The 21,900-nt window shown below is 41.6% G+C and overlaps 1 protein-coding gene and 1 non-coding gene across 2 annotated transcripts; one reads left to right on the top strand and one right to left on the bottom strand.

Moving 5' to 3' along the window:
- Positions 1–8: 8 nt before the first annotated feature.
- Positions 9–21,426, bottom strand: MSH6 (mutS homolog 6). Its single transcript, XM_024552837.4, has 10 exons — positions 20,849–21,426; positions 10,757–10,956; positions 8,222–8,388; positions 4,679–7,223; positions 3,050–3,318; positions 1,588–1,705; positions 1,248–1,337; positions 523–677; positions 218–417; positions 9–94 (listed from the first exon to the last, which is right to left on the bottom strand). The coding sequence occupies exons 1-10, from the start codon at positions 21,106–21,108 to the stop codon at positions 13–15; spliced, it is 4,086 nt and encodes a 1,361-aa protein (XP_024408605.2). The 5' UTR covers positions 21,109–21,426; the 3' UTR covers positions 9–12.
- Positions 2,070–2,174, top strand: LOC112298217 (U6 spliceosomal RNA). The gene has a single exon (XR_002974123.1). It is a non-coding gene; the product is annotated as a U6 spliceosomal RNA (small nuclear RNA).
- Positions 21,427–21,900: the final 474 nt, after the last annotated feature.

Genomic DNA, 21,900 nt, shown 5'->3' with positions numbered 1-21,900 from the left:
TTCTGATGTAGTCTATAATTCCTCAATCATAGTCAACAACTTATGGACAGCTTCAGCATCTACAGTCGACCTTTCACTAGCCAGGCAAACTTCCCTTAAAATTAAAAAAAAAAAAAAAAAAAAAAGAGTTTTAGTTCACGTTTTTCAAAGTGCATCATCTATCCCACTTTACTCTTTTAAATAAGGTCAGCTGCATGACAAAACCATTTATAATTACCGAAATAATCGCAGTGAATTAGTTATCTTCTCAAATTCTCTTGCTTTTCTATGTCCCTTTTGAATAACCTCCTCTGGAAGATTAGCAAGCCTTGCTGCATTAAAGCCGTAGCTTTTAGGACACGCTCCCTTAATGAATTTATAAAGGAAAGTAATAGTCTCTTGACTGGGATCCTCACATTCATTTTCTACCATGCATGCCTAAAAATGAGAAATATTAGTTATATTCATGTGCTAACTCTGCAAGTACCCAATTTGATTATCTCAAAAACCTAACCAACTTCCGAATGAGCAATCTGCACATACCATGTGTCCCAGGCGCACTGCAACATTTTGAGAATAGTCATCAACTAACGAATGGTAGTGGGTAGAAAACAATGTACGACACTTGATATTCTCAGCAAGTTCTTTAACAACTGCACTTGCTATTGCTGTCCCATCAAATGTTGCAGTACCTCTTCCTGTGAAAGTAATAAAACATGAATAAATTAGTATCTCCCTAAAAAGGATGTACACCTTGCTCAAAAAACAGGATACAACATCAGTTACAAGTATTCTCTGGCCCTGGCCAGTGTGGTCCAGTTGGAGCATTGTCCCACAAACCAAAAAGTTGTGGGTTCAATTCCTGGTCAGGGCACATAACTTACTTAGCTTGCAGGTTCAGTCCCTGGTCTGTATGCAACTAATCTGGTGTTTCCTGTCTTTCCCTCCCTTTTCCCCTTCTCTAAAATCAATGGGTATGTCCTCAAGATAAAAATTAGGTCATTTAGTCAAATAGGAGTGGGGGTACATTCCTTTTTAAGACTACTGCTCAAGTACCACTGATCTTCAGCACTTCCTATTCTCCCTAGGTACTCATCATCCCCACATTATAGCAACCAAATTTGAATAGGATTAAGAAATTTAGTAATCAAACACTTTTCACATTATTACCAACTGTGGGTCTATGGCACAAAGTTGAGTCTATTCATATTCTCTTTTTAATAATTTGTTCTAAAGATAGCCTTCAAATGGAAATTTTACTGTCTTACCTAATTCATCCACAAGCACCAGAGAATGTGCTGTTGCATGTGTAAGTATACTGGCAGTTTCACTCAATTCAACAAAAAATGTACTTTCACCTTAAAAAAAAAAAATCACAAATGGGCAGTCATTTAAAGAATCCTATTACAACAGTAAATTCATCTTATAGGTTCCTATTATTTGCATTTATCATGAGCTGCCCAGTTGTACAAAAGGTTAAATGTCATTACAGAGATACTTATAATACTTTAAGAATTTCCTAGTGTTTTCAAATGCCTGAGAGCATTTTGCTTCACATAACACCGAAAAATCAAATAATAAAGCCTAATGCAGAAAAAAAAGCCTCACCTGACATTATTCTGTCTGAGGCACCAAGTCTAGTAAACACTCTATCAATTGGTGTGAGCCTGCACACTTCCGCAGGTACATAACAACCCATCTGGGCCAATACAGCTAATAGGCCGGCCTGTGTGATAAGGGATGAAAAAGTCTTTTATGACTGGTGTTAAAGAATATCATAGATACATATACATACAGAAGACAGACAATAACCTAAGCCAAACATTAATCTTTCTTAAGAACCATTATGTAGGTACAATCAGACACTTTAAAAAAAACCTTCACAATCCTAAGTAGGAAAAGGGAGGTTTAGAAGGCAAGAGACTTAGGCCCTAACTTGTTTTAAAATCTCAGCCTGTGTACTAACCCATTACACTACTGATTCTCAACCCTGGCTATACAGTAAAATCATTTGGGTGCCTAGATCCAATTCCAGTCCAAATGGATTCATTTCAGAGAATGCCATTCTACATTTTTGTTGAGCTCTGTAGGTGATTTTAACAACACAGATACTAACATTGGAACAATACAGCGAAGCTTAAGCATGGCCCTTACACAAGAATGACATGCAAATTCATGAAGCATTCCATATTTTTGTAAGTTGAGAGCCATAATACTGCATTATGCTGCCTCTCTCTAGTTAGTAAATCTGGTGAACTTTGTATAATATATAGTACAGAAGTGTGGGAGAGTCAGCCAACATTTCTGTCAATGGCTCAATGTCTTTCTCACATGACTGGCCTTTTTTCCTACAACCCATTAAAAATGTAAAACTCACATAGACCAATTTCTGGTATAAAGAGAACACAAAATACATTCATTGTCTTCCCTAAAAGCAGTTGTCAACAGTTCCTGGAGATCATGGATTTTGCTTTTCCAGATGAATAACTCTGCCATAGCTCTTTTGTGTAAGAGTTCCTACAAATGAGCCTAATTGAAAGACAACCTGCAACATTTACATTATTTTTGTTATGAATATATCTGCCTTCAGAGTATGAAGTCAAAAAGCTTGTAAGGAAATCATGAGCCCTAGCAGGTGTGGCTCAGTGGATTGAGTGCCAGCCTGCAAACCAAAAGGCCACCAACTGATTCCCAGTCAGGGCACATACCTGAGTTGCAGGCCAGGTCCCCAGTAGGGGGCGTGCAAACAGCAACCACACACTGCTGTTTCTCTACCTTCCCCCCTTCCTCTCTAAAATAAAATCTTCAAAAAAAAAAAAAGAAAAGAAATCATGACCTGAAACCTTCCTTGCCTTTTTAACATATTCCTCCCTTAACACCAGACAGATACTTGATTAGAAAAATACAATTACCAATTTTATAAATTTAAGAGTTCCCTTTCATTCCTTAAGTGACAGACTGTATCCTGTATAGTTCATGTGCTGTTTGGAAAAGGATGGTCTAAATGCATAAAACATTCACTCTTAAACTATTACAAGTGACTTTCTGTAACAAAGCTTTTAGAGTTTACCTGTCTCATGAGTGTAGACTTGCCCCCCATATTAGGTCCAGTAACAAGCACACAATAAGCGTTGCCATTTTCCTCCTCTTCTTCCTCACAGCCTATTACAATGTCATTGGGAATAAACTCTGCTCCAAAAAAAGTCTTTGTGATGCAGGGATGGCGTGATCCTTTAAGGTCTAAGAAGACAGGAGCGTCGTCTTTTGGTAACAGAATTACTGGACGACACATAGGACCATCACCCCCTCGACTGTAGTTAGCCAAGCACAATAAGACATCTGTTAAAGAGAAGAAAAAAAGTGAGGTTTCATCATTTTTGAAGTTTCTTAATAATCTCAAAGACCCAACTTCTATAAAATCTTTTCCAAAAATGCTTTTTAAGTGGAGGTGGTGTGGTGTTCTTCCTTTTTTGACAGATACAGTAGGCATTTTAATTAGTGACATTATCATTAATTGCAAAATACAGTGCTTTCATTAACTGTAAATGAGTCATTAGCCCTAAGTGTTATATGTGGTTTCATTATACAACATAATTCTGAAGCTAACTAACACTTCCTGGGAGAAGCAGAACATTCTGACAATAGACACAAGCTTAAGAGGAAAATAAATTCACCAGTTTTGAACACTGCTGAGGGAGGATTTTAATATACCCACCAAATTGTTTGCTGTACTGGCTTAAGCAAAAAATGTGGCACTCACAATACATAAAGATGCTTTTCTGGACAGTTGAGGTTCAGACCACAATTATGTTACAAATTTGGATAGCACGATTTGGGTTACAAATGTTGGGTAAACTGTGGTAGCTACATTTAAAAAAAAAAAAAAAAAAAAAAAAAAAGGCCCTGGCTGGTGTGGCTCAGTTGAATGAGCGCTGGCCTAGGAACCAAGGGGTCACTGGTTCAATTCCCGGTCAGGGCACATGCCTGGGTTGCAGGCCAGGTCCCCAGTAGGGGGTGTGTGAAAGGCAACCACACATTGATGTTTCTCTCCCTCTCTCCTTCCCTTCCCCTCTCTCTGTAAATAAAATATTAAACAAACAAAAAACCCCCACAAAACCCTAAGCTGTAAAACAGCCTTGAAATATAAAGAAAAATTAATGAAACTGAAAAGGTTATAAATTACAAATACATAAATCAGGGCTCTTAGAAATCAATTGCAGGGATGAAAGTGACAATTTCAGCTAAAAGTAAGGGAAAATTTAAAATATCTTGAAACAGGCATGTAAAGATTCACTGAAATATAAAAACTACAGAGGTTATACAAGTTATGTAAAAACCTCAAGTGACGGGTCCCTTTTTTTAAACAAAAAAATGGGATATCAAAAACTGTATTCTTCAAATACTAAAAATTCATTTGGAATTTGTCTCATTTAAAGTTCTTATTTTTATTAATCTTTTATTCAATTATTTAAGACTGAAGGAAGGCCAGAAGGCTACTTACTAACAATGACGTTTCCAGTGAATGACTTACATGACTATGGGCAACCTATTCATTTTATTTTGCCTCATGAGGCGGCAAGTATATTCCATACTTGTCAAAACACACATAACCCTGTTACTTGTGTTAAGGGATATGCACAACTGGAACACAGGACATTACTAACCAAAGCCTTAGGAGCAAGCTTGTTGAAAATCTTACCCAACACTGCAATGCACTCTACAGCAGCCTGCCAGTTCTTGTAATTTTTATCAAAGTTATAGAATAGTCGCCTCATGCAATCCTTCAGTGATACATCTCTCCGTTCTTCAGCATTTATCAGATTAGCCAGCTTCTTCTCAATAGTTTTGGTCCAGTATCGTTTACAGCCCTTCTTGGTGGACTTCAGTTCATATTCTTCTGGCAAATTATGGGTGATGAAATTCTCTGGAATTTCCAACTGGTAACGGTTCCTACCAATTCCCCAGTAGACTATGGTCCTACAGCCAATTCGACTGCGCTGTTTCTCCAAGTATTCCAAGAGGCTCTGCTCATTTTCTTTTATGTCAGCAAGAGCTTGGTCATAATCAGAGTCAAATCCTGCTTTGGGAGTAATCAGTCCAGTCTTTCGAGCCTTTTCATGGTCAAAGGCTGTATCCCATCGGTTCAGTTCTACAGTTAAATCTGGAAAACGGCCTTCAGGATTTTTCGTCTGCAGAGTAATGACCTGCTTAAGGATTTTAGACTTAAAGTCATCAATGACTTCTTCCATAATCGCTATAATTTTACATATTACTTTGAATCCTTCCAGAGCAGAAAGAAAATCAATAATCTTTTTTTTGCTGTATGTAGTTTCTTCGTACATTATAGCCCTGCTATCTGGGTGGTTCTGGCTCTTCAAGGGAGAGCCAACATTATGAATTTTACTCAGTAGTCTCTCAAGGTCTGGAAGCTTCTTTAGAAGGTCTGCAAGCTCAGGGATTTTGTCAGGCACAACCATTAGATCTTCAATAGCGTCCAGACGATCATTGATAGCAAAAGGGTTACACAGTGGGGCACACAGCCATTGCTTTAGGAGCCGCTTACCAAATGGAGTATGGCAAGTGTCAATCTTCTCTAGCAGAGTACCTTCAGTAGAACCGTTTGTTCCATTCAGAAAAATCTCCAAGTTGTTTAATGTCACAGAATCTAGCACCATTCGTTGACTGGCTTTAGAAAAAACAGCACCAGGTCTTGTAGCATTGACCAGGTCCGAATCCAAGGGAATATATTCTTCAAAATTAGCCATTGATAAAAGCTCCTGATCGATAAGGCATTTTTTGAGGTAGAAGACACAGCCACCTAGAGCAGAGAGGGCCAATTCACTCTTCTCTCCTGGTGTCAACCCAATAGAATCAGACTCTGAAGTCATACCCTTAAGCACCTGGGGTAACATCACCCCACTGTCCTCATTTAACTTTTCTGTAAAATATCGTTCTTCAAGGAGAGTTCTCAAAGTTTTGGCTGCATCCCAAAACTGGGAGCCTGGTATCAGAGCTTCCTGAAGAGAAGAAGATAATGAACCCTTCAGAATCATCTTAGTTTCTGTTGAGAGATTTCCTTTCTCAAACAAGACTTGTACTGGAGGGTAATGTGCCACTAGTGTCCTAAACCTGGAACAATGGCGATCATCTGAAAACTGGCCTATGAAAAACTTCCCCAGTGAGGCATCAACAAAGCATACACCATACACTCGAGTGTGGCCAGAACTATCATCCTCTTTTTCTTTGAGGCTAAGAAGGTATTTACTGTAGTTCTCAGAGGGATCACCTTCCAGCACACTGTATGTCTGTGTGCCCTTAGTAATGACCCTACAAATCTCTCTCCTCACCACTTTATCATGCTTACATATATGCGCCATCTTTCGGCATCTTGCCTCCATCATTTCCGGGGTTTCAGTCTGTTCCACTCGTGCTACTTTATAGCCCTTCTGGACCAGAGAATCTGAGTATCGGCCAAATGCAATTTCAGGGAAACCAGAATGGGCCCAGTTGCCTTTCATGAATACCAGCCCCAATTCATTGACTCCAGTAAGAGCATCCATGTGATACAGCTCATAAAACTTCCCCACCTTATAAAATATGACAAGATCAAAGTTCTGAGACTTAATCTGCCACCACTTCCTCATCCCAGGAGTACAGGAATTAAGGAAATCCTCAGGCACATAGAGTGTAGATGCATCAAAATCAGGATGATCGGGTCGCCTCCTGTGCACATCTCTTCTCTTTTCCTCCTTAAGCCATTCTAAAGTTTCGTGATACCAGACAGTGGGACGACTACTATCATCACATCCTCCACTAATGTGGGCTTGGGATTCAGAATTTTGAGGGGCAGAGAAAGCACACAAAGCACTCTTGGTTTCAGATGAAATGCTAGTTGCTCGTTTGGTGACTGGGGGCATTTCCTTCCTTGCACTTTTCCTTTTGAGGGAACCATTTCCAGTCACCATTCTCTTCCGCTTTGCAGCAACTTTGACAGAGCTGTGTAGGCTTTCACTGTCACTATCCCCCAATCCACTGCTTATTTCATCACTGCTTCCTTCTTCCTTAGTATCTGGCTTGAATTCCACATCAGAGCCACTGATGTCGCTCTCAGAGTCTGAAATGACTCTTCGTTTTTTAATTTGACGGCTGCTTCGCCTAGATCCGTGCACCTTAGGTGGTACTTCCTCTTCACTCTCAATTTCATTGTCTTCTTCACTCTTATCTGATGCATAAGTTGCACCTACCTGTCAGGCAAGGAAAGAGCATTTAAAAACAAAGCAAAATTCGGAAATTTACAGTATTGCTCTGGAATACCTCTCAGTATGCTGAGACTTCATATACTGAAAGAAAAATCAACCTTCAAAAATGAGAAATGACTTTTTCTCAAGGCGTATCAATTTCAGTTTCACCTAACATTAAAACAAGTATCACATTAAAGATTAGTAATTCTGTCCTGACAGTTCTATCCTATCCAATAGAGATGAAGCATTACCACATACCACAAATACACATAGGTGATGTATTCATTATTACAGCTGTAGAAATAAAACCTTTAAATCTCCCTCTGTTATCTTCCAGGGTACCTCTTCTACAGAAAACACATTTACTAAGTTTACCATTTTTTATATTCTTCAGTATAATAAAGCTGTAAGTTAATCTTTACCAATTCTAGTTCTTGATCTTTCACAAACCAACTGTATCTTCTTGGACAAGGCACATCTACTTATCATGGGCCTCTCTCACGTGTGAAGGCTACATAATCACTGTAGTTACCATCCAGTTCTAAGCCTGATTAATGTCATGACCCCCTTGGTCACAACCTCAAAATTAAAATTAAAATCTTTTTTCTTTCATTTCTCTTAAAATACCCATTACATTAACTCACTTTTTCCCTCATTTATAAGACAATAAAATAAAACATAAAACCAAGCTTATACATGAATCTGTTAAGCATATACCTCATTAATTTCCTCTATTAGAAAATGTTTTAAATGGACAAACTGTTTTAAAATGAACAAATTATTTGTTCACTTCCTTAACAGGACTTAATTCACTCAAATAATGACCATTAACATTTCAAGGTTATATAACTCTTATAAAAATTAAAAAACAAAACAAAAAGCACATGTGTATGAGTATACCAAAGTATATACAGATGTAAAACGAGAATATCACTTTAACATGCCCCCTCCCTTTTTTTCCATCACTTTACTAGCAGAAATAACTGTTTGCAATGTCTCACCTCCATTTCTTCCTCCTCTGGTTCTGAGGGCTCATCACACACTGCCAATTCAAGCCTCTTAGTCTTGTCTTTATTCAAGGCTTCATCTGCACGTTGCATTGCTCTGAGAATTTCAGGCTTCGCACTGTAAAAATGACCTCCTTTCTGGGCTTCCTTTGATTTTGAACCTAAAAATACACACTTATAAATAAGAACCACTGGCTGGATAGTTGGTTCAACTACAGCACTTGCCCAAATGAACAAGAATGGCAACAATCAAGTATTAAATTCATATGGATAGATCAATAAAGCCCATAAGGAAGGAACCTTCAGGGTAAAACAACCAGTGTAACTGAAATTACCTATTTTACCTCCTTGAACCACCGTCTCTCTTCTTCTGATGACCAGGGACTGTAGCCCTAAACAAACAGGTAAGGCATATACCTCTTGGGGGTGAGGCGTGAGATGTCAAGGGGTTTGTTTTCAGATCCTTTTTTTCAAAAAAACTACTTCGGGACTATACTGTCGGTTAAATGAAGCTATGATATTAGAAATATCTAATGGCCCCAAGGCAGTAAGGTTATATTAAAAAATAACTCTAAAGTAAGGGACCCTAACATTTTGTGAGGGTAACCCAGTTCAGACTTTGAATGTGTTCATTTTTTTTCAAAACAGTAGCTCTGCTTTAAAGTAAAACTCTTCCTTTATTTGTTTCAGTTTAAAAAACTGTAATAGCCCTGGCTGTGTGGCACAGGGGGTTGAGTGCCAGCCTGTGGACTAAAAAAGGTTGCCACTTTAATTCCCAGCCAGGGCACATGCCTGGGTTGCAGGCCAGGTCCCCAGTTGGCATGTGAGAGGCAACCATCAATGTTTCTCTCACACATCGATGTGTCTCTCCCTCCTCTTCTCCCTCCTTTCCCCTCTCTAAAAATAAATAAAATATATTAAAAAGCTATAATATTATGACACTTCTATCCACTGAGCAAAAAAGTAGATGCAGAAGATCACTAGTCTAATGCTACAAAATTGTTTAGTTCTTTTCCAGGAGTTACAACTAGAAATGTCTGTTTTCTTCTGCCCAGATATAACTGTAATTGGAAAGCAAACCTGAATCTGCCTAAATTGAACCAATCCAAACTTCACATTATTTCCTCCTTCTGTATACTGAAACTAACAGGACGTCCTAAGTTTCCAAGGACTTAGCAACTTTTATGGACTGCCTAAAATAAGGCTGCCATTTCCCATTTCTCTAAAAAGCTGCAACAAATTACAACAACCAAAATCATTCCCAACAGACTGCAATGCAATCCTCTACTATACAATTCTAAGGACAGCCCCCCCACACAAAAAGGACTTTATTTTATTCATGCCTCTCTGATTTACTCACACGTATGTTTTGCAACAATTTGGAAATTTAAAGGAAAAGAGCTATATGCACAGGAATGACTTTAGAAAATAATACACACAGAAGCTTTTTGATCTCTTTTTGAAGTCATTTTGCCAAAGCTGTGTTTAGAATCTCAAAATTACTCATGGAAAAAGACCTCATTCATCATCTAGTCCAACTCACTCGTTTTATGTGAGTAAACATCAGAAATAAATTACTTTGGCCAAGATCACACAGCAAAATGGTAGAGAAGACAGAACCAAATTTCCTGATTATCTTCCCTTCTTGCACTTTAGGTTTCCATGTAGACTTAATTTTCTTCAGTGAGCCCTCCCCCACCCCCACCCTGCAGGATAAACACTAAGACCAAAAGGCATGAGTCCCAGATATTCCTGAGAAAATGACCCTTTGTGCTGATTCTAAAACACTGAGTTCAATCATGTCCTAGCTTGAAAAGTCTGAGGATGACGTATATGGACATGGTCATGCTTGAGTGTATACAGTCACTGTATTACGCAACCATACTGTACATGCTCTACAGAATTCAAGAGATTAACAGGGTGTGCGCACCTCCCCTAAGTGAAGCTACACATATTACTGTAGTCCGCTGCGATAAATACAGCTGCACCTGGGAAGAGACAGTTAAAGTTCCACAAGTCTGCTATGAAAGTGAACTCGGATGTGCTCGTAGGTGAGGATTCTGAAGGCCAGCTAAGTACACATCTCTAACTGCCCTGGAGAACGCTGCTCATCTGCATGCTACGCATCCTGGTGGCGCTGCACTTCTTTTCGATCCTCTAAGATGGGCACACTGTTTAATTGACCCTTTTCATGTCTGAATTTGGTATTTTGGTCTAAGTCGTAAAATCAAATTATGAAATCATTTTTCCTTTTAGGGCATGATATTGCTGTAAGTCACTCAGAGGACACAAAAATTCCACTCTACACAAGAAACTAATTAAAGACTAGACGCACCTACCTTATCCTTTATCCACACTAAAACTTTCACCCTACCACTCCTGCAACCTGGTGAAGTAAATACACTTAATTTCACTGCATGGAAAACGCTGACACTTATGCACAAGTGTGCAGGCTCTCATTCTCGTGCATACACACACACACACACACACACACACTCTACCCACCCACTCCTGGGAAGTGGCTCTTACCTGTATATGGCTTTAATAGCCTTCTGCTAACCCAGCCCCTGGTTGGGCTGTCATCAAAAAATTGTACATGAACCCGGGCAGACTTCCCTTTCTCACGGATGAATGTTCCATCAAAAGGGTGGTTGTAAACCAGGCAAGGCCACCAGGGGTAACCCTCCATCTTGGCCCAAACCAAATCACCTGGTGAGAAGTCACAAGAACTGTTGCCAAAAGGAAACACAACTTGGTTAATACTCCGTTAAGCTGCATTGAAGGTAATTACCTATGAATAAACAATTCCAACGAAGGTGTTAAGACCCCTCTGAAGTTTCCAAGCACATTCCAGAATTGATGATTTTTTTAAACCAGATTTTCCAGTTATTTTTTAGACATAAGCAGATATCACAACATGTAAACTAACAAATATAATGAATTCTAGTATTAAGGTGAGAAACTTTCTCAGAATCTTTCAAAGCTTAAAAAATATGGCAAAATTCTGGTAGAAGACTGATTGCAGATAAAGGTACAGGCTTGCACACTGCTCTCCAAGTTACAAATCACGCCTGTACTCCAACACTGTACATATCGGGAAGTGGCTCTAACCACAGTACTTATTAGTAAAATAGCAAATATAGCAACTATGTAACTTGCTAATTATATTAAATATTACCTCATTAGACTTTGCTTGTGCTCTCCAGTTAAGCCCCTCTACATTCCAAACACTACTAAAGCTGCCTAGCCCACTACTACTCCCCTGCTCCTAAAAATCTGGTTTCATGAAAAACTTCATGTCAACAGGTAAGTGCCCCCCCGAAAAATACCAAGTACGAGTGCATATGCCTACAGAATCAAAACAGATTCAATCTTCACAAAACCTGGTTTAGCCCTGCAGGCCTCCTGAGAAAGGGAGAGGAGAAAAGGGGAGGGGAAGGGCAAGGGTAGAAGAATCTAGCTAACAGACTACAGAAGAGTCCACAAAGCTGATACACCCTGTGTGGGTACCATATAGCATGATTTTAAAGCCTGCTTAGAGGTTTTTTCAGTGAATAACTACCAAAATAAGTACATTACAAACAATATTTTAGGCATTTTAGAAAAGTGATCATTATTAGTCAAATGAGGCCATTTTATTCAGACCTAATCATGAAATTAAAGCATTCCTTTCTTCAAAATATGTGAGGTAGAAACCCCTAGCCTAGACAATTACAAAAGAAACAAGAACCAGAGTGTGACTTTGGCTGGTGTTTGTCTCAAGGGCCTTTATGGTTAATTACAGTCTTTCTGGACTTAACAGAAATCTACAGTAACCTTTACAAATTTGGAAACACTGCAGCCAAGCTCACGGTGAAGGTCATCTTCAAACAGAAAGCTCTGTCTGCACAATTCAAACTTCTTACCACAGCTTCTTCCTTACTAACAGACCCATTAATTAACAAGAGACAAAGACCCCTATCGCTGTGCATCACTGTGCAGAATGGTGTGTTTACAAGCCTCCCTACTGTCAAGCAGGCTTTCCCTTAAACTCGGGCACTAGCCAAGTAGCCACAAAGCCTATCACACTGGTCTCAGAAAACCACAAGTTTTGTCTGTACTTAAGTAGCTGAGAGCACCCCTAAAGCTGTTACTTTTTTACTTCTGTTACTAAAGGAGGGAAATAACCTTTATTTACATAAACATACTATATGTTCTGAGTCTGAACTTTTGGAATTTGGCTAAACAGAGCAAATACACACAAAGTTAAGGAAGCATATTTCTGGCTATATAGTCTTGAGACATCAGGCTTCAAACTGTGTGTTGGCCAAGGCAGATCTTTGTGAAGGGGGACAGGTAGAGAAACAAACTCATATGTCGAGCCTGGCTGCCCTTCTTTAAGGCAATTAAATCCCTTGAGATGGAGACTCAAGTAAGGTTTTGGTGTGTTCAGTGACGCTCTAACGCCATCACTGGCCAGTTTGGGACAGTTCCTCCCCGTGTATTGAAATTATTAATCTCTCTAGATGCTAGCCAGTATGGGGATTGACAAAGTGGTCTTGGTTTGTACAACTGAAGGTAACTTTTTCTTGTCTGTGTAAGCTGAGTTATACAGATTGAAAGAACAAAGAAGGGCTCAACTGGACACCAGGCATTTCATTACATCTATGTCCACAGAGGTTACAGATTCTCAAGAATGGAGTTACTGCATCAGAGACTTTGATAAGAAGGCACAGGTTGGTGCCATTATCTGAAGTTCAAGGGAGCAAGATGCCCCAAACCCAGTGAAACACTATTTTGGCTGGTAGGAGGCAACAGAGCATTTACAAGAGTCTAAGTTGTTTTAGAGGCTCCCAGGGAAATTAAACGAATAGATAGAAATTCTTGAGCAAACAAATGTCAGCAAGCCACACGTGCCTCCTGAAGTCCCTCTCTGTGCTCATTTAACAGTAACTCAAGTTTCTGAGATCCGGAAGACACATGGGGGAGATATTCTTTGTTTTCTATCTCTAACTGTACCATGTAATAAAATAGTAGTTTTAACACGAGTAAGTTAATCATCCTAGTTTTATCCCAAAGGAAAAAACTCGAGCTTTCTAAGACTGCTGTTACGTTAAAACTTGTCATTTCTACAAATATAGTACAAATTGTAAAACACTGTTCAAAGGTCTTACAAATGATTAAAAGACATCCCTTTCCAAACAACCAACTTTAAATTTTAATGTCTTTAAATTTATTTGAAAGGCAAATGTGCATGATCACGAGAGGGGAAAAAAAATTGTAAAAAGCTAATTACAATCATTTTAGTTTTAAAATAAATTCATCTGTAAAACTAAAATGTTATAAACTGAACTGTTTTAACAAAAATTATTTTTCAACACCACCTTACCCTAAATACAACCTTACACTTACAGAGTCTCCCACATAACTGAACTTCTCTGCTGTTAAGAATTGGCAGTATACTATAAAATGCGGAGACTAAAAAATTTAGACATGGTTTCCCTCCAATGCTAAAAGGCTTTAAGAAAAAGTAGCTAAAAATTCTGGCCTAGAAAACACTGGTTTCAAGCCACAAAGAGAACTGAGCAACTAAAAATTGTGAGCATTTCTCATTAAAATTTTTCTTCACTTAATGCTAACAAAAAACTTTTTCAACTTATTAATTTTTGTGTGCAAACTCTAATTCTTTAAAGGTAATTTTAAAATTTTATCTCTAGTAGTTGTGCAGTTTCCAAAGGCCAAAGTAAAAGGAATAAATACATCCATGCAACAATTCCAAACTTTTTCTGCCAACGCTACTGTATTTTAAAATATGCAAATATAATGTAAGCGTGGAATGACAGTTGGAATGTGCTATAATTATCTTCCATCTTTCATACATTGGTCTTTGTAAAAGCGAAACAATCATAAAATAACATGACATATACAACTGGCTCTACATCAAGCTTTCTTTTAACCGTCATATTAACTTCACTGTATTTTAATATTTGGCTACATTTCCTGACAATCTTAACATATTTCATTCTTCATATAACTAAGAAACGTGTTAATATTGATGAGGAGCATCTAGCCCCATGTAAATGGAAATCCAATTCGAAAATATCTGGGCCTGCCCTGGCCTGTGCAGCTCAGTTGGTTGAGCATCGTCTGGCAAAGCCAAAGGTGGCCGGTTGGATTCCCGGTCAGGGCAGCCAGGGCACACGCCAGGGTTACAGGATCAACCAGGACGCAGCTCATAAGAGAGGCAACCTATGAGTTTTTTCTCTGGCACATCAATGTTTCCCTCCCTTTTCCCTCCCTTCCCCTCTATAAATAAATGAAATCTTAAAAACGTGTATGTATCTGGGCCAAAAAGATGTATTAATATAATACATCTAAGTATTATATTAATTATAATGTAAAATACATTGGCTCTTCCCTAAAGCTCAAGCTGAAATGGCAAAATAAATATTGGACTTGTATCATGATATCTTTATTTATTCAATTATGTCTTTGCAAGTGTTTTAAAACTTTAATATACCCTAAATGTCTGACATATTGGGATTTTAAAGACAGTGAAAAAAAATAAAATCTGACAGCTCAGAAAAACAAATGTAAAAGGCTTCATACAACCAAAAATAAGTGACTCAGTAAAGCTAAACATGCATTGAGACTATCAAGTTTTGCTTTAAAAATCATATTATTTTTTCTCTTTTCTATAACCTTGGTGTCCATTACTTATTGTGCCCAAATTTATAATCAACATTTTTAGCTACCTACTTTTTAAAAAATAATCAATAGATACCAGAATCATTGCTACAATTTGCTTCTAAACAATAAAAGATAAACTGGGTTTGTCCAACAAAAACTAGTGTATGTAAACACTGAGTCACCACAGATACACAAACACTCTTCAAACCAAACTACCAATGTCTGTGCTTACTTACACCTTTCAAGGTGGACCACTAGAGCAGACTTCCCCTACCCTCCACTAACTAAATTCAGTACTAACGAAAAAAAGAGAGAAGTCATCAGAGCGAGTAACTCCAAGGCTCCCATCATACCCATCCACCTACCTGTCTCTGCCCCTATACCCTGCTTTCAAAGCTTCAGCTTCATCCCTAAGTAGTGTTTCCCATCACTTATACACTAGATCTAAGGTGACTATTAAAATAATTAACCAAACTAGCCTCTAATACTGTATTTCCTAAACAGTATTAGCAACCAGGGTTCTTTGGAGAACAGCTTAAGTCCATGCCTTGAAGCTGGGAAAATTGAGAACTGTCATCAGAATAAAAGAACGTTTTCAAAAGTTCTAAGGTAGTAAATATTAAAAAGTCCTACAAGCCAACTTAAAAAAGGCTCCCACTGACCCAATTATAAGTTAAGCATCTTTTTAAAATACCTGTTTTAATTATATCAATTAAAATGAGTTAGGTCTGTGAAACTATGAGTTCACAATCATACTTTTTTAAAAGCTTGAATGCTTTTCTCTTACAAGTACCTATATTAGCGTAATAGAACTTGGAACAAAATATTGCTATAAATGTTTAACTCTGAAAATTCTCAGGAACTGCACCTACAGCTAGGGCAGAGAGTTACCTTAACTAAAGACTCAAAACTTGTCAGGTCTGCCGTGGCACTTCTGATCTATGAATGTCATTACCCACAATCAGCAGTTATCAGAATGAGGTTATGAAAAAGGAACTGGCCGTGATTTGTTTTTAAAAGCCAGATTTAAGTAGTCAGAAGTCTTGCTCACAGCTTTGTCGATCATGATCTTCATAAATGACAGAAAAAACAAATTCTGAAAAGCAGGCCCAGGGCACATTTACTTCAAACTGACCTCATCTTGACTCCTCTTGCTTTCATCTGCCCTACTCCAAATTTTCATCAACACCTGCCTCCTCTACCACGTGGGCCTCTTTCAGCCTCTTCTAAATCCTCTCTATCCCCACTGCCCTCACCCCCATCTGCTCTCCGTTTCCACGGCAGGCTCCTGAGTGGTCTCCCCCACCAAACACCACACTTGGTTCTAAAGCATCGGTCTGCCCTATGAATTTCTTAATAAAATCTACAGAAGCATTAGCCATAGAGAACAAGGCTGACAAATTCAACATGACAATCAGTAACTTCATTTCAAAAGATCTCATAACCTGAACAAAAAGACAACCCAGGATGGAGAAAGACTTTTTGCATCTCACAGGACTGACAAAGAATTAGGAAAAAACAGGCAAAACACTTAACACTTGAGCACAAGAGGAAACCTAAATATTAAGATGTTCAATTTCTGAAAAATAAATTTGAAAAAATAAAATGGAGGGAAAAAAACAATGCTCAATGTCATTTTTTAAAAGATTTTATTTATTTATTTTTAGAGAGAGGGGAATGGAGGGATAGAGGGGTAGAGAAACATCTGTGTGTGAGAGCAGCATAGACCGTTTCTGCCTCTCACATGCCCCCAACTAGGGACCTGGCCCGAAACCCAGGCATGTGTCCTGACTAGGAATCGAACCAGTGACCTTTTGGTTCACAGGCTGATGCTCAATCCACTGAGCCACACCAGCCAGGGCCTCAATGCCTTTTACCGCTTTCATCTGACCCTCAGAAGTCAAAATGTCTTTGTGGCCCATCAGCCTGTTCACAACTGCATCCCTGCATACCTTCTCCATGGCTTCCACCGTCTTTCCTCTCTAGCCACAACTTGCAGGACCTTCCTCTTCCTAAATTGACTTCCTAATATCCCCTCCCTCACCCTCATGAGCACTGTAACTGGCTAACTCTTATACATCCTCTGAGTCTCAGCGTAGAGGGCTGAAAGGCTACCCTGATCAATACATGCCCCCTCCTAGTCCCAAAGCACACAGAACTCATACACTCTGCTCCTGCTCTATTACTGCCTTTTTGCTTGCCCTGTTCACTATCATATCCAGGACCCACAATGCCTAACACTGTACCTGGCAGAACAGGTATGTGAACATTTGCTGAATGAAGGATGAATCAAGGCTCAATACACAGGTGCTGAAGAGTTTCTTTAGAAGCCTAGTATCAAAATGAAGCACCGCGGAGGACGCTCTAACTAACCGACTGAGCTAGGCCCTGGCTGGGTAGGTCAGCTGGTTAGAGCATCCTCCTGACAGGCCAAGATCGTGGGTTTGATCCCCAGTCAGGGCACACACAAAAATCTAAAAATGTCTGGCTGGTGTAGCTCAGTGGATTGAGCTTGGACCTGCGAACCAAAAGGTCGCTGGTTCGATTCCCAATCAGCACATGCCTGGGTTGCGGGCCAGGCCCCCAGTGGGCCTGCAAGAGGCAACCACACATTAATGTTTCTTTCCTTCCCGTTCCCCTCTGTTTAAAAATAAATAAAATCTCTTTAAAAAATCAACCAATGAATGTATAAAACAAGTGGAACAACAAATTGATGTTTCTCTCTCTCTCAAATCAATTTTAAAAATAAACAAAGAAGCCTAGTATGAAATGCCCATCTTTCTCGAATACTCTGGAAATGGTCCCCATAGTAGGTCATGTGTAAATAATGCTATGCTTTTACAGGTCTCCTGAGGTCAAACCTCAAAAAAACAAATAGGCTTTCTCCCTCTGGGTTATAAGCCCATGCCTTTCCCTTCCCTCTCTTCTTCCCCTCAGGCATGTTACCTCTGCCTTTCTCCTAAACTCCAAGGACCCTTCTTCTGCCTCTGAAATGTGCTACCTGGGCCTATACAGCCCAGCTTACTCACTACCTGTTAACTTTGTAAATAAACTTTCTCTTATAATTTGAAAAAAAAATAGCATATGCTCCCTACTCAATACAAAGCACAACCATACAACAAATGTGTCTGTTTAGCATAGATGCAGGAAAAATCAACCCACGTTCAAGTACACATTATAACACCATGTACTTATCTCTCACCATAAAAAGTCTGTTAGGGAAGATGCATGGGGGGGGGGGGGGATTTTTCCCTCTACCCCTCTCAGTTCTTGGCTGAGACCTTCTGTAATAAAAGATTAATAAGAAAAAAAGCAAACAAAAGCCTATTAACAAGCATACCTCCTGTACACATGGGACATACTAAGGAAAACTGAGTAGCTCCCTGAGACAGCCTAAGTCACCATCACCTTAAATATCACCTGCAGCTAAAGACAGAAGAAAGATGGAGGGGAAGTTACCAGGAAAAGAAAAGTTACCAACGGTGTGGTTGTTGTGCAGATTTAGGTCAGTACCTTCTCCATTAATACATTTCTTGTAGTTTAAGAGTCATCCCTCTCTTTGTGATACAGAGAGGGAGACACCCTTACAAATGGAGATTTCCTTTACAAATGTGTATTTCCTATACAGAAGATAACTACTACAGTGTTAAGAGTTTCTATTTCGTCAGCTGTTTCTCAAAAATAATTTCTCAGCTCAAAATAATCTTTATGCCGAAGAGGCATATTCTGGGTAGGCACATCCTGCTACTCTTCACACAACTATATAAACAGCCTTAGAAGGTCGCTTAAACGAGGGTAACATTATAATTGCACTTGGACTTGAAAAATCTGTAGAACACCTATAACACAGGACATTTCAAATCAACTACTCAGAACCACTAACCAACTCTCTGATCTTGGGAGTTCTCTGTATTTTCTGAACCTCTATTTCTTCATCCTTTCACACAGCTACCCTTACACACTGTGCCCAATTCAACACCTGGGATACAGTGTTGGGAACCGCCCTGCCTGGTTTCAGAAGCTGTAACCCCCCCACGGTTGAGGCTGAGTCAGAGTTGGGACCTTAAGCCACTAAGGAGACAAAGCTTATCTCCCTGGCAGGTGTGCCATCTCTGCCCACTTCACCCTCCTTGGCCTTGAGCTTGACCAGTTAGCCAATGACGGGTAAGATTCCTCAAGGGAGGGATGACCTAAGACAAGCATTGGTCACCAGGATTAAGGCCCACAGGGAAGGACTCAGGGGGCTATAAAAAAGGGGGTGACGGACCCTCGCCCCTCGGCTTTGAAATAGCCTGAGTCCTCATTCTGTCTGCAAGAAGTCTCCTAATATCTTGGCTGCCTTACTTCCCCTGCCTGACTTAAGCCTGAAGCAGTAACAGAGGGCAGTGCAGTCCTGTGCTGGGAGGGGCAGATTCCCTGGGGAATCAGGCCTAAGAAAAAATGCATACAGTCCTGTGAAACCTACTTAATTTATACCCATACCCTCAGCTTAAAAGATAAGGGTCCAGACCTGAGATAAGTCTGGCGCCCAAAGTTTTATAGCCCTTTAACTAATTGACCGTAACTCAGAATAAGCCCTCAAAGTTCTCTGTAAATTATGTATTGTTTGACCCTTGCTGCCTGACAATGATTGATGAGCTTTATCTGTTGTATTCCTGTGCAAAATGAAGCTAATAAAAGCCCATGGAGGAAAAGGCTCCCGGCCCTTCTCCTTTGGGAGCTCGGCCACCTCTCCTCCCCAAGCAGACCAAGTCTTGGTAGACTTATTCTTCATCCAGGGAGGACGCGGGGCGCGGAGATAAAGTTCCGCGACAATACAGTAAATGCTAGCTTTTCAAAATCTCATCTCTACTCGGACAAAAAGGCAGCTAAGCACTGGAATAGCAAAAATTGCCCGGAAAACAGTACACGTGCAGGCAGGCTTCCCCACAACTGCGTTTTTATATCCCTGCCCAGAGTCGCATCAAGCACTTAGAGGACTCACTCTCCACTCCGGAAAAATTAGGATGCTCCACTCTCCTGTGGAACCGTCAGAAATGGTGTTTTCCATGAAATGACATTTTATTCAACTCGACACAAACTTCCACTTATCAAAATCAAAAGATTCCCAATTTTTCACTTGTTTTGGTGTACAGCTATCAACCTGGGGGATGACCCAGGAGGTCCCAGCACTTTCTGCAACGCCCCCCCCAACCCCGCCCCTGCAACTCGCAATCCTCACTGGGACCAATCAGGCCCGCACGTCTAGCGGGGTGACACACTCCCCGGCGCTCTCAGTCAGAGGTCCACCCCACTCCCAACTGCAGAACGCAAAACCTAGGCCGAGGGCCCACCGCCCCCCAAAGCGACTCGGCGTTGGAGCTTCATATCCAAAGTTTCCCGAACGTCTACTGGAGCCCTAACTCACTATCTCGGCTTTCAAGGAGGAACCTTCTCCTGGCACCCATTCTTCTGGCATCCTGGGAAGCCGCGCACCCACACCCACCAGGATGCCAGCGTTCATCCTCCCGCAGGCACTTTTTCCCGCCACCCCTCCCCCTCCCTGGGTACGCACCCCGCAAGAATCGAGCAAATCTCCTTTCTCTCCGCCCCATCCACAGTGCTCTCATCTCCCCTTTCTTCCCCGAACGAACCGCGAGCGGCTTGCACTTTCTCTCCTCCACCCAGCCCTCCAACCTAGCAAAATGCATCTCCTCTTCCTCCCAACTCTGCGAGTCTCCCCTCCCCCCTTCCTCCTGCAGTCTATTTCCTCCTGCGTTGTTTACAGTCTACACCCCCAATGCTATAAACTCAGCCCCGACATTCTTTCAAGCCAAGTGTGCAACCCAGCTCCTCCAAGCCCAGGGCCTGGCCGCACACACTCCAGTCCCCCGAGACAAGCCTCTGTGCCTCGGGCTCCGTGCGTCCCGCCGCCGTGCTCCTGCCTTTGACCCCCACACCCCACCCCGCTACCTGGAGGGGACCGCAGATGCAGTCGACCTCTGTAGCCCTCCGTTGAGGTCCCTCGCCTCGGGCGGCGACGCTGAGCTCGCCAACGGCCCGGGCCCGGGTCCGTCCTCGCTCCAGGCCGCATCCCCGCTGGGGGAAGGGGAGGCCCTGGTGGCAGCGGCAGCGCCGCCTTCACCTGAGGCCTTGACCCGGGCCTTGTTGGTATTATTCAGCGCCGCTGGAGACTTGGGGAAGAAGCTGTACAGCGTGCTCTGTCGCGACATAGCGACAGGCGGCAAGGCCCAACCGCTCTATCGGACCGAGCGACCAGCAGCACAGGACCGACCGCGCGGCGCCCGCTGGCGGGAAATCTGGGGGGAGGCGCGCGACGCGCCGGAGGAATACTGGCCCGGCCGCCAATCGGCAGGCCCCTCGAAGTGCGCGGGCGGTGTCTCAGCCGCGCGCGCCCGGCCCCGCCCCCCAGGATCCCGGCGGCCTGGGGAAGGGGAGGGGTCGGGCCGCGGAGCCGTGCGGCCGTCGGGGCTGCCCCCCTGGCGGGAACAGCCGTGGGCTTGGTGCGCAGATGCGGGGGGCTTGTCGGGACCGGAACTCCTCGGCCGGAAGCCGGGCGCAGCTGCGGCGCTGCGGGTCCGGAAAAGCGCTCGGGCTCCGAAAGGGGAGAGGGTGGTCGTAGTGACTGCGAGCGCGGGGCGGGACCTGTGTGCTGAGTGGTTGCACCGCGTGGAGGCGTGAGTGTCTGTGGTCCTAGAGACAAACCGAAGAGCCGCGGATGGAGACCCCTGCAGGGAAATGCCTTCCAGCCAGCGCCTGCTGGAAAAATCCTGCGGTTGGACACCTTCTGCCAAGGAATCTAAAAATTATGGACCCAAACTTTTGTCTGCAGGAGATCAGGTCTCCTGTTCACGTTGTATTCCCAAAGCGTTGCACAGAGGCACTTGACAAATATGTGCTGAATGAATGTTAAGTGGCAGGTCCTTCACGAGTTTATGATAAAAACCTGCCAACTACCCTTCGCCAGGCAATAATTCAATCATTTTATATAGATTAATTAAATC

Source organism: Desmodus rotundus, chromosome 5 (assembly GCF_022682495.2).
Source record: "Desmodus rotundus isolate HL8 chromosome 5, HLdesRot8A.1, whole genome shotgun sequence".
Lineage (NCBI taxonomy): Eukaryota > Metazoa > Chordata > Mammalia > Chiroptera > Phyllostomidae > Desmodus > Desmodus rotundus.
This window is presented reverse-complemented; position numbering and strand designations above follow the sequence as displayed.